Source organism: Pleurodeles waltl, chromosome 2_2 (assembly GCF_031143425.1).
Source record: "Pleurodeles waltl isolate 20211129_DDA chromosome 2_2, aPleWal1.hap1.20221129, whole genome shotgun sequence".
NCBI lineage: Eukaryota > Metazoa > Chordata > Amphibia > Caudata > Salamandridae > Pleurodeles > Pleurodeles waltl.
Genome location: NC_090439.1, coordinates 854,370,871 through 854,388,195, shown reverse-complemented (window position 1 = coordinate 854,388,195; position 17,325 = coordinate 854,370,871). Strand labels below are relative to the sequence as shown.

General features: G+C 43.5%; 1 protein-coding gene across 1 annotated transcript in view; it reads left to right on the top strand.

Annotated features, from left to right (window-relative positions):
* Nucleotides 1–17,325, top strand: part of INTS8 (integrator complex subunit 8) — a 629,314-nt gene that overhangs the window by 288,683 nt on the left and 323,306 nt on the right. The window contains exon 15 of the mRNA XM_069220496.1: nt 15,998–16,108. Within this exon, the coding sequence (XP_069076597.1) occupies nt 15,998–16,108 (111 nt within the window). The remainder of the gene's footprint in view (nt 1–15,997; nt 16,109–17,325) is intronic.

The window sequence follows — 17,325 nt, the reverse complement described above, 5'->3', positions numbered from 1 at the left end:
ACAAATTGTGAGTCGCAAAACCAAATATACAACAGTGTCATTGACACTTTGTGATTCTCAGTGGGATCCCACATCACCTACTTCATCAATATTCAAGAGGTAGATTGCAATTTGTGGCCCCATTGGGAATGGCTGCACTCGCGGAGATGGTGGCCGGACCACCATGTCTGTGACTGATTTTTCAAAAAAGCAGTTTTTTAAAATTGCAGCCTGTTTTCCTGTAAGAAAAACAGGATGCATTTCAGACACAAATATGAAACGTTTTTTTTTCTTTTTTTTTCAGAGTAGGCGGTGGTCTGTGCGACCACTAAATGCTCTGAAAAATTATTTTCAATTCCACTCACAAAGATATGAAAAGGTTGAAACTGGTGTTAACTGCGATTGTTTTGCAACCGCATTCACGGTCACAACAATTACGAAGGGACACCCTCGGTACGCCTCCCTGCGAGTAGCAGTCCCTATTTTGGTAATTGCGTACCGACTCGCAAAATAGGGATGATACATCGCAAATGCCCATTTTGCAGTCCCAAACGGCAATTTTCGCCATTTGCGACCGCAAAAAGGCATCGTACATTGGGCCTATAATGTTTAGTAATTAACAGCCAGAACATCTAGAGCATCCCTTTGTGATGTTTTCAAAAACCGTCTGGAGGCTGTGTCAATATTTACTATAATTTTGGATTCTGCTTTATCTAAAGCTTGACATAACGTCCCAGAACCGGTGTGTAGTGAGGACTCAAAATATATTCATCTTCTGTACTGAAACAGCCTCCAAGCAATCGGATGTGCCAGAACATGCCTGGGCTAGTCTGTAGCAACGTTCAAAGTTCATATACTAGTTCCTGCAACCTGTTTTAGAATTTAGATTTTATTTGCTTTCGGCAGCTGTTATTTACAACCTGAATTTTAACACATTCATCAAACTGCACACAGCTTTAGAAATCGACAAGGGAACACTGTAACTTTAGCTGAAGGAGGCATTTTAAGGTTTGAAGTAGTCATTATGAGTCAAGGAAACATTACTTGACTCAGTGTAGCGCCGCCCCCCTCCCCCTAAACCTAATAAGCCCCCTCATGGGAGGAGCTATTTTCTGGGAGACAAAAGGATGGCAACCAATACAAATCAGTAATGTTGGGCTTTTCATATAAGTAGCAAAGATCAGGAAGATAGACCCCTTCATGAACACAAGTGACAAATGACTACTAAAAGGAGAGACTGCTAGGTCCAGAATCCAAGGTGCCAAAACTACCTTGTGAAGGTAATTATCTGTGTACATAGATATTGAGTGTCACACTGTGGCTATGTGAAAGAGTGTCAGGGGCCAGAGACAGTAAACTGGTCAACAATTCTGCAGTATATAACATCAGAAAGAGAGTTTCTTTGTCCCTTTGACCACAATCACTTTCAAACATCAGAACATTAAACTCAGCTGTGGCTTTTTTTTCTCTCTTACAATCCCCAGGAAATCTCTTCATCCAAGCTGCCACATGCTTTTTCCCAGACTATGGCAATGCTCTAAATTAAACCTTACCTGAATGCATTCTTGTCAGCCGTCTGCTTTTGCAGAATGCAGCGTCAGACTTCATTGTATATCCCTTGCATAGACCGGACATCTCTAATCATTATACCAATTTGCACTGTAACACAGAACCCAAAAGGATAATGTTTAAATGTATGTGCACCTGTCACAAAACATCAGGCTTTCACAGCCATCCTTCAGACACAACTACTCTCCAACCTCCTTGCTGAACCATCTAATTCGCCATTTCTGTATTGGTAGACGTGCTATTGTGTATCTTGTTTGTAAACTTTGGACACCTCTGCCATCTAGTTTTCGAAATCGATCTGGTCTTTTTCCTTTAGGAAATGTCTCAAGGTTAAGATATGACTCCATATTTCCCTTTCTAACTGCTTACGCTTGCCTTGAGCTCTTTACTCACTCCTTAAACCATCACAATCAAGTCTATAGTCTACAATTTCTTCATGAAATGTACTTCCATGTTTACTCGCATTCCTTCAACCCGCATAAAAGCTTCAGCAAAACCAGAGCTATTGTCCATGCAACTGAGACCCTCAGCTATCACTTGACCTATCTTCCAGCACCAGAGATCAGGGGTATTCCTCTTGTGCTTTGGGATGCATTTGCTATGGGACATTTGGCATTGGACTGGGGAGGATTGTGGTTCTTATTACCACCAATACTGACATCTGGTTAACTTGGTTTAGACGTTAAAAGTTCTGTGGTGGTAACATTAAACCATTTCGGGAGATACATATTAGTGCACTTTGAAAGCACTTTCTAGCTGTTGCCCATCAGGTGACTAGTGTGCAGGGGTACCTGAGAGTCTCTTAAGCCGAAACATGAGCTATCCCAATCGTCTCTCATTTGCTTGCCCAAAGCTGCACTAGAGCTCTATTTCTCCTCCCTCCAGCATCATGGTGCCTTGTTGTACAACACGGATATCTGGCAACTGGGCAGGCCGATCTGTGCCTTCTGCTGCATAGTATTGTCTAGTCCCGGTTGTATGATAAGCCCTGCCTATCTGACCTGGCACTCTTCAAGTTTCATTAGTGTCTGCAGCAGGAAGTTTGGTGAAGAGAGGCTGAAGTTATACCTGCTTTATGCTTATTGTCCTTAATCTGTAGATTCACTTGTAAGATCAAGTTATCAACATGGTCGCCCTGTGCACTTTTCCATAGTGACCTTTCATCACTGGATTACTGGGTGCTATGCTTCATAATTTTGTTTTTTTCCAGCAAATTGGGTATACACAAAGTATGTCCCATTTAGGCTTTGGGTAGAATGTAGGTTGATGGCAGCAGTCTGTAGATAGGATACAGGTCTTTTATGGGCACCCATGTGAGAGTAACTTACCACCTCGGCCGAAAATGCACTCTGTCCTTCATAATAAGGGTTCTTTACGTCTCTTGATTGCATGTTACATAATGAGAGCGTGGGTGGGAGGGGTTGTAATAATCATGTCCTGTGCAAGTACACGGTCACTAACACAAAGCAATGGCTCCTCTTCAGCACTGTACCTATTTGATTATGTTTTCTTTGTTGTCTTATTGTGTAGCCATCTTTTTTGTATAAAAGGGCAAAATTAAAAAATTGGATATAAAAATGCCTAGAATGTGCCTTTCAAAACTGTGCAAAACTGTTCTCTGGGTGTGTGGTGCTTTAGTGAGAGTGTTGTAAAGGAAAATAAACTCACATCCATTGGTAAGTGGGTTTATATAAATATTGTCAGGTGTCTTGAAGCCTGCAACTTCCCTGATGTTGACTATCCCTGTTAGGATGTTGACTGAAATCTGTATTCTGACTCAATTACTATGTAACTACAGCTTCTGGCAGCTTCACTAGGAAGTGAACAATTATTTTTCAGATGTCTAGAATGGGATGGCTAATTCATATACTAATTGACTTCTTTAGTCTTCCCTGGATTTCTATTCCCAGAGTGAAAAACAGAGGAAGTATTCCCCTCGCTGGTTGCAGCTCTCACATTAAAAAATACTGAGCGAATATTGGTTGCATGATGTCTTTCCACAAGTGCCTCCAGTTTTGAATTAATGCAAGCCATCCAGACCAAGCATTTTATTATTCAGTCACTGTCCTAAGAAGGCACTCCATTCCTGTTAAAACAAGTGTTGCTAACACCAGAACTCCCTTGCCTTTCACCCCGTGGCTCAGTTACGGCAGAAGAGGCCACAAAAGAAAATAAATAAATAAATAAATGCTTTAAGAATAGGATACAGCCGAGAGACTCAGGGACCCAAGATGGCGGCCGGTAGTTCCGGCTGATTCGGATCAGCCTTCTAGCCTGTCTCGTTTGGTCACGGCTGCCACGGCAGCTCCCACTGCTCAGCCGTTCATGCTGTGCAGCATGATTACGGACAGTGTCGGAGGAGCAGCCGGGTTTCTGGGGCGGTGCGCGGCCCGACTGTTGGAAGGTTGGCGCGCGGCAAAGTGTGTTGCGGGGAGAGCCGCGCGCCACGTAGCTCGGCTTGCGGTTACGCAAGCTTTTCAGGGGTGCCTGCTGCCCTGTCTCTTGTTTACGGGCGGCCCCGGAGCCACGGCTCTCGGTGGCTGTTTTTTAATGGCACCGAAAATCACCAAGACGCCCCGAACGCTACGGGGGAAACCAAGCCTGGAAGCCATCGGCACGAAGAGAGAGAGGAAACAGCCTGCCCTCCCTCTAAAGGATCAAATGGGTGTTCGAGGAAAAGGAGCTCAGCAAGGTGTGCCAACGATTGAGAAATCGGTGGGGAATGCTGCCCAGGTCCCTGCAATATTTACTCAAATAGCAAAGATAAAACGGATACCTCCTCAAAAAGAAGTATGTAATGCACAATCTGGCACCCTGGATGATAATGGAGATCAGACATTTTTTACAAGAACAGGGGCCAGAGGGACAGTCAGTCTGGATAAAACAGGTATGCTTTAAAAAAATAGTGGAAGGGAGGGGGGCCCCTCTTGTATTGATGATGATACGATTAATGACCGGCTGCCGAACGAAGGGGCTATTGAACTAGGAGAGCTCAGTAGTGGTGCAGGGACCTGCAGCTTAACCCAGAATGTCGCATCACAAGAGATTAAGGACACGCCCAAAACATTTTTAATATCTGATGTTAAAGCATTGAGCCCCAGCTATAGGGGGAAGGAACATAAGCTATTGGGGGCCAAAGGCGATCATGGCCTGGCGGATACCGCAGAAAGAATTTTTTCCTTATCTGATCATTCAAAGGACTCGGACTCTGATGAAGAGATCCCATTAACAGATACTGACTAAGAATGCAGCGCTCCAGTCAGTATTTGGGCGTCAAACAAACTGACGTGTAGAAGGAAATCCATTGAGCAGCTTAGTACCAGGGGCAACCTGGGGACAAGGCCTAGGGGGGGTGCAGCCAAATGATCAAGATGGTGAAGGCGAACTTCAGTGGGACTTTACTTCCACCCAGCAGGCATTTTTGAAGACTGGCAGCTCTAGCAATATCCCAACAGGCTCCATTATGGGGATTTCAGAACAGGCTGAGGCCCCCCTCGCTGGAACTTATTTGCCGCACCATGGTACACAATCATGAACAGGCTCAGAAAGAGAGCAGGAAGGCTCAAATTGCAAACCGACAACTCCAGTCGTCTATTAAAAAAGCGGTAAAATCTTGTCAGGACATAAGTATCTGTATTGCCTCAATGGAGACTCGTACTGAGGCACTGGATACAGAGGTTAAGGCCACAGCTGCACAAACGGCTACGCAGGGACAGCAGATCTCGGATATTCAGTGGAAACTTGATGCTGCAGAAAACCGCCAGCGGGTGAACATTCTCCGAATTTGGGGTATAGCAGAGGGCCTAGAGGGGCAGGATACCAGGTCCTACGTAGTGTCACTTTTTAAGAAAGCCTTTCCAGACCTTCTTGAATGGAAATGGGAGACAGAGATTCAGAGAGCACATCGATTTCCACTGTTTAAGAAAAAACAAACATCCGATGCTAGTAGAGGACAGAATTATCCAAAGGCTATAATTATCTATTTTGGCAACTTTTTACTGCGGCAAATAGTATTTGAAAAAACCCGACCCATTTTAAAGATAAATGTAGAAGGAGTATCTTTCTTTTCAAGCCCAGACTTTGCACACGCCACGGTAGAGAGACAGTGGCGTTTGAGGCAGCTGATTGCACCATTTCAGGAGGTAGGGGCGGAAGCATATCTGCTGAGCCCCGCACGTCTAAAAATTATCTACAAATCAACTACGCAGACTTTTTTATCTGAAATAAAAGCAGGGGAATATGTGCAGCAATTAAGAAGCAGCAAAAATGTAATTAAATTGATTTGTGGGTTTGGGCGATAAGGGTGATTAGGGGAACGGTGGGCTGAACGCTCATCGAATGAAGTTTCTTTTCTCTAAAAAGGGGCTCCCCCCTTTCAGCTTGCTGCTTTGGTGTGGTGTGTGCTCCTCTGTTTTTTTTTTCTCCTTCTTCTACTGCGGCTGCTGTAGGGGACAGGTGGGAGTTGTCTTGGTGGTGAAAGATTTTGATTTGTTTTTTTAATGAACAGGGCGGGGCTGGTCGGGTGGACGACTTCCATCTTACAGGCCCAGGGGCCTGGCGATCCTATATGTAGGGTTTTGGGTGGGATAAGGAGGGGAGGGCAGGTTTTGAGGGGGGTTTGGGATTAATCAGGGGAGGGGGTGGTGGCAGACGGTGTAAAAGGACACACAGTAGGAAGGATGGTGATAATGGTAACAACATGAGGGATGCCTTTAATGCAGATTTGGAAAAGATTAGTTGGACGGCCCAGAGAAGGTATGCGAGATGAAAGGTAAAAGAATGGGTCAGGAAAGTGAAATGTGTATAGCTACAGTAAATGTCTGCGGGCTTAATGATGGTAAAAAACGCCAGCTGGTAGGGGATGTTTTTAATATTATTTGCATGCAGGAGACGCATATGGTAGGCGCGCAGAAGAATTTGATGGAACTTCCTGGATGGAAGCTAGTGGCATGTACAAATTAGAATACTACTACCAGAGGGGTGGCCATACTCACACGAATTATGTCTTTAGTGGTTGTAAGACAGTTTAGGGATAAGTCAGGCCGGGTGGTTTTGCTAGAATGCTTTGCTAGAGGGTCCAAGTTCACAATATGCTCAGTCTACGGATCAAATGTGGATGATCCAGAAATTTTGGACTTACTTAATATGGAACTTGTATCCTGGACAACCCCGGTTGTAATATGTGGGGACCTGAATATACATTTGGATATTGAAACCCCCATTCAAGAACAGACGATGTATCAGGGCAGAAAAAATAGTCTTTCTGGCACTTCAGACATTAGTAGTAAATTATGGGCTGATCGATGCCTGGCAGATGTGCAGGCCGCAGGAACCAGACTATACCTTTTTTTCTTTTCCACATAATAAGTCAGTTAGGTTGGATTACTTTTTCGTGTTGGCATCTCTGCAAAGGGGATTAAGGGTTGAGAGATATCCCAGAATCATATCGGATCATAACCCACTGGTTTTGGTGGTGGAGCTAGGGAAAGAAGGGCCACAAGTCAAGTCCTGGTCTTTTGACAGGGCATTATTAGCAGACCCAGTGTATGTACAACAAATAAAAGTCTGGATCCTGGAATTCTTTGAGATAAATTGGGGTTCTGCCCCTTGCCATATAGTATGGGATATATTTAAAGTGGCAGTTAGAGGAGAAACATTGAGGCATGCAGTAAGAAAAGAGAGATCGCGTACTGAACAAATAAAGTAAATACAGATAAAGTTGAGTGCTGCTGAACAATGATTAGGGGAGGTGATGAGGAGTAAGGGAGAGACTTCAGACATTTTATATAAGCGCGGAGGCTGTAAAGATTTATATGGAAAAGGCAGTTGCTAAATTTCTGGTACATCGCCAGAAATGCTATGAATATAGCGGGAAAGTTGGCAAGCAGCTGGCCTTAAAAATAAGGCAGAAGCAGACTTACGGTAGCATTAGCACTCTGGAGAATGAAGAAGGGCAGTTAGTTAATAGTGGCCCAGAAGTTCTAGAAGTATTTAGACGGTTCTATCAAAAACTGTACTCAGAAGAAGGGCAACCCCAGGAGGAGGAAATACTCTTTAATATGGGGAATATTGCGTTGGGACAGCTACAGGATGTAGATAATAGTGAATAGGAAGCTCCTCTGACAGCCAAGGAACTTGGTATAGCAATTAGCGCTCTGGCAAGTGGTAAAGCAACCGGGGTAGATCAGATTCCACTTGAGTTTTATAATATCTTTATCTTAGAATTACGAAAGGAATTATTTAGCTTATTCCTTGAAAAACAGTCTGGGTCCCCCCAACCCAATTCATGGGAAGAGGCTAAGATAATAGTCTTCTTGAAAAAAGATAAAGAGCTGTATTTACCTGGCTCATACCGTCCGATTTCTTTGATTAATAGTGATGCCAAAATCTATGCTAAGATATTGGCTAACCGATTAAGCTCAGTGATTTCTAATCTTGTATCTCCGTGGCAGTATGGGTTTATTCCATGAAAAGGTACAGCTGATCATGTAAGTCGGGTTATCACACTGTTGGACGCCGGGGCTAAGCTTCCAATGGCAGTTATACTGCTTGACGCGGAAAAAGCATTTGATCGGGTCCACAGGCCCTGCCTATGGACAATCTTGCGTAAGAATAACACTGACCCTGGGTTTACTAAGGCGATTCAGCAGCTTTATTATAACCCTACTGCCACTTTGCAAATAGCTGGGCTAAAATCAGCTCCCATTATTATTCAGAGAGGCACACAGCAGGGTTGTCCGTGTTCACCTTTGTTGTTTGCCCTATATATCGATCCTTCGATAAGGAAACAGCTTAACTATAATCAGATTAGCCCAGTGGAATCGATAGGGGGCAGTACAAAAATACTTGCCTATGCAGGTGATATTGCGGTCGTTACAACTGACCCCCACGACCGCTCTACAGGAAATAGAACAGGAGGCTGCACAGTTTGGAAAGGTGTCCGGTTACTTATTGAATAAAACTAAATGTCACATTTTAGTTAATGGTTGGGCAGCTTTTGAGGATGAGCGCATAAAGACCCAAGTCCAGAATTTAGGAGTTAAGCTGACGGCTAACCTTGATGAGTTCGTAGAAATTAACCTGGCCCCGGTTTTAACAAAGGCTAAGAAGGACCTGTACCGTATCAATAACCTGCATCTCTCACTTATAGGACGCTGCAACGTGATTAAAATGACTTTTCTACCTAAGGTGCTCTACCTTTTTAGAACTATACCATTAGAAATTGGACAGGAATGGTTTAAATCAATGGAAGGGTTGTCCAGCAATTTTATATGGTCTTATACTAAAACACGTCGGGCTTTTCGTTTTTTAACGCTTCCAAGAGAGAAAGGGGGATGGGCACTCCCCAATTTTAAACTATACTACCTGCCGGCTTTGTTACAATATGCACAGACACTATATGTTATGGATAGAACCATGCAAGTTACCCTTCCCTCAATCTATACACTAATTTTGGGTAAGGAGGCAGACGCAGTCTTCCTACAATTCTTGGAAACTAGCTGCTACAAGAAGGTTAAATTCAATACGATTATCTCCACCTTCAAGGTTTCGGCGCAGGTTAAGCGCAAGATAGGGATGGGGCGGGTCTGCTATCACACACCGCTTTGGAGTGCACCGATGTTTCCAGAGATTTTTAAAGATGGCTCCTGTATAAGATTGGCCAGCCGTGGTATTCAGAAAGTGGGGGACTTTTTTCTTGAGGGAGGTCATATTAAGACATTTGAGGATTTAAATGTAGAATTTGCCTTGGACAGAAGGGATTTTTAAATTTTTTTACAGATCAGGAATTTTTTACTAACTACCTTTAAACACAATCCATGCGGGGCTAAGATCAAGCTGATGGAGGTTGTGGGTAAACCCATTGGCTGTACTACTAGGAATTTGTACCCACTCCTCCTAGATTCAGTACAGGATGATGTGGCACTGCTCGTTAAGAAGTGGGAATTGCGGGTAGGTGCTAATGAGTCTGTAGTGTTCGACTCTGTAGAAATGGCTCAGAATGTCTTATTGTTGGCCGGCCCGCAAATCCAGCATTATATGGTTTGGTATAATTTATATTATACACCGGCCAAGATTGCCAGTTGGGGAAAAAGTGTGTGTAACACCTGCCCGCGATGTGGAAGTTTGGAGGCAGATCTTTGCTATATGTTTGTTAATTGCGTGAAATTATCAAGACTAATTTATGAAATATCTGAATTTTTGAAGAACGTTATGAGACAGGACATTAATTTAACACCTCAACTGGTGCTGTTGGGGGTTGATGATTCTGTTTGTAAGATCTGATCAAGATATTTCTTGTTTGTCGCAATGTCTGTATTACATGGATTTGTCGCATCTGATTGGCAGGAGTCAGACCCTCTGTCCTGGAGTCAATGGATTACGCAGCTCCTATCTGTATATCATCTGGAATACAGTTTATATAATATAAAGGGTGCCGCAGCTAGGAAAAAAGGCTCCAAAATTTGGGCACCACTTTTCTCATGGTTTCAGGGCCCTTAGAGTGGATTGATAAAAAAACGAATATGCTTTTATTCTGTATATGAAAATGATGGTAATATTTGGTATCTGAGATTTATGCATGAGCTATGACGCCCTCTTTATGATGAAATTATTTTTACTGCTGTGTGTCCAATAAAAAATTATTTAAAAAAAAGAAAGAAAAAAAAAGAATAGGATCCTTGAAAACTGAGTTGTCCTCATCGGTCAGCTCAGAACCTGTACAGATTAACAAAGCATCTCATGCACAACACAAAATCATTCAGCTTCTATTTTGACATCCCAAACTTCAGGACACACACCACTTATAAGACACAGGCAAGCAGCCTAGACTACTGTCCTACCACAATGGTGTTCAAGCACTGGTCCTCTCTAAAGTGGATGGTAGCAACTCCATCTGATGGACGCTAGCATTGTCCCTTGCTACCCTCCATCCCAGACACTCATCACTTAAGAGGGCTGTCCACTGAAAGGACTAAAGAAATACAACTGATTACTCCTACCCTTCAGGCACTCTACTGCCTCTCATAGACCACCCACAGAACCTGTAAGATCTGTTATGTCATCTTCAAAGCAATTACATCCAACTTGCCACTCTAGCCGACAGACAAAATTAACATCTCTACTTGCCAAAACAACACACACAGCCTAGATATAGCTAAGCTAGTGATCACGATGTGCAAGAAGGAGAAGACTAGAAGAAGGAATTCTCCTTTGTACAGAGAATCTGGAAGAGCATTCAAAAGATATGACCAGCACCATTACCCCTCTAAGTCAGGCAGGAACTCAGGAGTCTTCTCTTCCAGAAATATCTTGTTTGCAAAATCCAGCACTGCCTATGTTCCAATATCTGTTAAGCGAGGCCACTCTACCTGTACTTCAATGAAGACATATGCTACCTCATCATGTAATTTGTTATTTTATAGTCCGGTTTCTGTACGAAAGTACGATTACATACAATTATGACTGACCACCTGAAAGATCAATAATAAAACATTCCCATTTGGTTTGCACTGAGGAGTGATAAATTACTCACTGGATAATTTTAGGTCTCGCCTGCAACAGTGCCTGGGCTCTTGCTTGCCAGAGATGCTGTATATAACAAGGGGCTTGGAGCCCACCAATGTTTACCATTTGCTGGCTTCATTGTCACTCTTACTTGCTGCCTTCTAATTGGCCAGCGCATACTAGCTTCACTTGCTCTTCTTTTGGCTGGAGGGTGGACCAAGTACTGAGTGAGTCATCTTGATTGCTGTCATTCGGCAGATCAGGCTGTGATTGAGGTACTATTGTTTTCTTTTTCCCCTGTCGTCCTTGTTATACCTCTTGCCCTTTGGAGATATGTTTTACTATAGCACACATAGGGGGTCATTCCGACCCTGGCGGTACAAAACCGCCAGGGTCGCGGATGACGGAAGCACCGCCAACAGGCTGGCGGTGCTTCCTGGGCCATTCTGACCGCGGCGGTAAAGCCGCGGTCAGAAAACCGGGTCCGGCGGTTTCCCGACGGATTTCCCCCGGTTGCCCAAATCCGCCATGGCGGCGCTGCTTGGGATTCTGACCCCCTTCCCGCCACCCTGTTTCTGGCGGTTTTTACCGCCAGGAACAGGATGGCGGGAACAGGTGTCCTGGGGCCCCCTAACAGGGCCCCAGCCTGCTTTTCACTGTCTGCCTAGCAGCCAGTGAAAACGCGACGGGTGCTACTGCACCCGTCGCACACCTGCAACACCGCCGGCTCCATTCGGAGCCGGCTTCAGTGTTACAGGCCCCTTTCCCGCTGGGCCGGCGGGCGCTAACTTGGCCAGCGCCCGCCGGCCCAGCAAGAAAGTTGAAATGGCCCCAGCGGTCTTTTGACCGCGGAGCGGCCATATGGCGGTTACCGCATGGCGGGCGGTTAGAATGAGGCCCATAGTTCATGTACACCTTTGAAATGGATGTTCATTGTGACAACAGATGTTATTTGTTTTTATTGTGACAACAGATGTTAATTACTTTCAAACATATTTTCACTATGACATGCACATGGGTGCAACAGCTTTCTTAATGTAATAGGATTTTTATTGCCAAATTTTATATTGTTTTTCTTTTTCACACAGGAGCTGATTAACTGATTCACTGAGAATCACAGGGGTGTTGTGCTGAGACAAACAAACACGGGCAAAGCCAATAGTTTTTGCCTTTGAGACTAATGACTCTGCCACTGCTTTTTGTTCACGCTGTACAGCATAGGCATTGCCAGCTTTGGCAATGATTTGTAGCCATGGTGTACAGCATTGTGGCTAAAGATAAATATACTGCAATCAGAGGCCCACCTAGCTATACTCTTAGAACAATTATGTAAAATGTTGAAATCTAATTTCCATTGACAAACCAGTGCACATAATAAAGCAAGATAACTTAAGGAGAATTCATGGTTTGATAAAGACAAATACAGTTCATAGGTCTCCAACTAAGAGCCAAAGATCCAGTAGAGCATGCTGTTTGAGTACAGCCTCACATGACATAAATGCAGAATAAAGAAAAGAGCAGCTGTAAAAGCATCTTGAAGTCACTTGAGAGGAGACATTATTAGGCATCGTTCACTGAAATTGTATGCTACTCTATTGGGAGTACCATTGCACTTCATTAGGCATTACACTGTATTATAATTGCATTTATATAGTGCTTACTACCCCTTGACGAGGTGTTGAAGCGCGTAGCAGACTAGTACAGAACAGAAGGTTAGTGGTTAATTAAATGTTTATTTAGATCGGGCTTATGCTTTCGAGGAACGAGTTCTGTGTACTTAATCCTGTTTCTTTGGGGCAGATTACCTTAATAGAAGCAAAGTATGATCACCAGTTGGGCTTCTGCGAGTGCAAGCAAATAGCTGATGGTATGAAAGGATAGGCTGGCTGAGATTAGGTACTGTTCTGTTGCAGGTATTAGGTTTTAAAAAAAAAGGAAAGGGTGCAATCTATTAAATGAGGAGTGGACAATTTGTAGAAACACAGTAAGAGATTAAGGCATGCAACTCAGGGCCTGTAAATTGTAATTCTTGCACAAACAGTTGTCTGCCCAGGGATCACAATTTTAAGTGGTGTGATGTGTATGGACCCCAGTAATCACCAGGTGATTACTTTGTTAAATTTTCTTAAGTCAAACCTGACAGAATTTAACAAGTAAAAAATGCCTGGTGTTTATCAGGACATGTGGGTTATAAATTCCATAATATGATTGTTATTCCCCAGAAAGCTAGAATAAGAGATAACAAATACATATGACAAACTCCAAACACCTCCTTGTCAGACTTTATAAGATGCAGTAACCATCGCATATGACAATGGGAACTTGCAATAAGGCTGCCAAGATAGGCTACACTCAGAAAGAGGGTGCGTGCACAAGATGGAAGGTGCGGAATGGGTCCTTTGAAAGAAATAAAGGCGAGAGAACAATCACATTTTTCAAGTCAGGATCATTTCTCACACAGGGTGTTAGGAATATAGTATGAAAAGGTTTTTTGAAACAGCATGCAATATGATGATGTGAACCTGTAGAAAGTAGCAACGTTAACAGCTTGTGAAACTGATAAATATGAAGCAGATAAAGCTAGTTCTCCAAGGTAAACAATAAAGTTACAATGCTAAAGTTCACTTCACGCACATCACCTTCATTTTGCACTACATAATAAACTGTGTCTAAGACGTCTAACTACTGCCCCAAATAAACCATGAAGATGGAATAGTTGGTTGCAGGGCACACTGGGGATGACTGTGCAGAGTCCTCAGCCTCCTCTTATGCCCCCCCCCCCCCCCCCCCCCCCACGCCTTGTGTGGTTGACTGGCAGCAGTAATCGGGATTAAAGACAGGAGCAGGCGTAGGCTATTAGCATGCACAATAAGGTGGTTAAAGGAAGAGATGGGGGCATAGTCCAACCCCTTCTGAGGTTGCCCCACCACCTAACCCTCCCTCCCTTTCTCCAGTTCTGTCATGAGAAAGAGAAAATGGAATCTGAACGAAGTGGGAGCAGTCAACCTTTAGAAAGAGGCTAGATGGACGCAATTGCGAGGGGGTTCAGATGCTGCCGACTATGATCCCTAAAAAAGGATCCATGACATTCCCCCCAACCCCCATGAGCAAGAGATAGCAATATGATTCACTACGCCCTAGGTTCAGCTTAACAATAAACAGCATCACAAAGAATGTCCAAACTAAAACCCAAAAGTCCTGGGAAGGAAAAGAAAAAAAAACAGTGTACTGCAAAACAATAGATGAAGGCACCCTGGAAGGCAAGCCATATTTACTTAATGTCCAATTATGTGGTGGAGTTGAGGAGGGAGTATTGTGTCCTATAGACTACATCTTTGATCAATCACTTTTTGGTCTTTGGTCTTGATCTTTAGTCCTGAACTATAGGTCCTCGGGCATACTCGGCTGGTACTTAAACAAGCTGGACCTCATACGTTGGTTGCAGACTCATCTGGGCTTTGGCTCAGGGTCAGCTCAAGCCAGGGAATCTTTGACATCCAGATTTCAGAGGTTGAGAGACAGCCTTTTAGGTGGCTATTAACTCTGTCTATCCAGGCCTTCTAGTAACGCAATGTTTCATCAGTGTAATGTGAATGTTGAATCTTATGTCGACCAGACACGTACTGTGAGCATCAGTACAAAGTTTGTATTTACCCAGTGACGGAATAAATCCTTAAAGAGCACTGAAGGCCTCATCTTTGTAAGCTGGTGCCTCTTGGCCAGGCAAGAGGTATGCTATTGCAAAATGGTGTCATTTAATCCCATCCGGGTATAAAAGCTTGTTGATCTGGCCTTTATAATCAACTCTGCTGGAATTTACCATCTACCGACCTTATTCAGTTTTCAGAGGTCTGTCATTAGATGCCCTGGAGTATTAGGTTCTAGAGCCTGACCCTTGCCCAGTAAGTCATTCTCTGCATTTAGGCTCTTAATGTATGCAAAAACCTTTACGCCTCCTAAAGAAGATGAGATATTGACTGCTTTATGAGATCGTGGTTGCTTCAGATTGTAACTTGCTCTTTAAAAATTCTTGGCATACTGTCTTTGCCCATCTTAGTGTTTTGTTGCTTAAATGTCTGTTTAATCCCATCTTCCTCTTACTTGCACATTATGAGGCCACCTATAATTTGTTTATGTTGTCGTTTATGGATGACATATGAAGTTGACACTTATGACATAACTCATATATCTAATGTGTCCTAAAAGCATTCAGCCAGGCAGAATCCACCACTTAAGTGTTCACGTCTCCTATGACTTAGGAGTTTTATCATTCCTTTGACTGTGTTTGTATCATCAGTTGTTAAGCAGCATCCCGTCACATTGTTAGAACTTAGCTCAAACAAACGCTCAGAGGCATTGACATGCAAGTGTACAGATACCTTGGCCCTGAAAATACCAATGCAAATGCAAATGCAGAAGTGGGTAGCTCACAATTGTTAGCAACCTCTGATGCCATCAGTGCGTAAAGCTGCAGGGCTACAAAGCCAGGTAGTGTACCAAGCCTTGATGGCGCACCTTCCACCAGTTCAAAAACAGTCCAGCAGGTTTCTAGAGCCTTGCTCAGCTGCACATAGGGGACAAAAACGATCTGGAAATCTGCAAGATTGACTATGAAAGCCCCGGAAGGCCCAGGTGTCTCTTGATTTTTATCAAGCACTACAAGCTTCAGAATCCGAAGACCAAGAGAAACAGGGTCTGTAGCAAACCTCGGAAGGCATAGGACTCACTGGTCCTAACACACAGTTCCCATCCGTCTCCTACGAGCCATGTCTAGTCTGCTAACCAGGTTTGGAAACCTGTGTTTGTAGGCTCTTGAAAACTGGGGGGGGTTCCTGCTGTTAGCAGTGGGTCTTTAATGATTTATGGATTTTATGTGGTTTACCTGGGAGCAAAATCCTACTATAAAAATAAATAATAATGATTCCATGTTTCTCTTTTCTTTTAGTGGGAGGTGCCAAATATTTATGGTGGAATTATCCTAGGTATAAAAGACAGCTTGGCAAAGGATTTAGTGTACATTCTGATGGCAAAGGGATTACACTGCAGTGCTGTGAAGGTCAGTGTTTTGTAATTCTGCTGTTGTTCAACCTTGTATTATTTTTTTCAATTTAACAGCCAAGCATAATGGTATAGTGACAGTTCATCAAAAAAGTACGATTTAATGTTTAAAAAAAAAAAAACTGTAGCAATTGATGCAAATATTCTTGAGTAACAGTTTGGTGTATGAGTACTGATGGCAGAAGGACTGCACTGTAGTGCTGTGAAGATGAGTTTTCCATTCTTCAGTAAGAGTTAAACTAAAGGTTGACCTTTTCCCCAGCTACTAAAAAACACTTAAATATATGTACAAAATACGTGATGTCATTTTAAAAGACCAATTGTAGCTTTTGGTGCACATGATCTTACGCAGAATGCTCATTTTCTTAGCAATGCTTTTGTGGAACATTGTTGTGAAAATATACCTTTTTCTGACCATAATGCTTTTTGACATGTGCATAAGGTCGACAACTTTTTGGAACACCTTTATTTGTAGTTTTACATTACGAAAACATAGCAGTGGTAAAAGTCACTAACAGTGCAGGTTCTGTTAAGCGGTGGGGCCGCACCAATCATTTGCAATAGTAAAAATGTACACCTTGTTGGTGACAAAGATACAGGCTGTTGCTGAGACCTGTTACATGGGCCCTCCCTTCTATGCTGTTCAGAGGGTTGTTCTCACCCCATGCGGCCTGTCATTTTCCTCGGAGGCAGTAGTCTTGTCACTGTCCCAGTCTGTAGTGTCCCGCTCTGAGCGTATTGCTCAGGTGTTGCTATATCTGGATGTCTTCTCCCACCTTATCATCACATCTAGTTAATTTGATATGGATTTCTTCCGTTAATGACCATTCAACCACATCCATGCGCCAGGGGCTAGTTCTGGGTCGTGCGATCTCATCCACGTACTAGCCACCCTGCGGTTGGCAAGTACCAGGGCTAAATGTAGGAATTTGTGCGCCATCTTCCGAGTCTTGGGCTTTTTGACATTGGCTAATAAGGAGCTCTGGTAAAGAGGTGACCCACTACAGCGCGTCTACCACCTGGCTCCGGAAGGCCCTTACTGCAGTCCCACGCTAAATGTATGAAGTCTGCTCCTGTGTGGCCACAACAGGGGCATGCATCAGAGCGAGTGTGTGAGAAACGATGAAGGGCCCTAGGGGTCAGGTACATACAGTGTAAAAACGTTATAGTGCAGTAGTTTAAAGGGGGGCATCGCTGGAGACTGTCTGTGTGAGC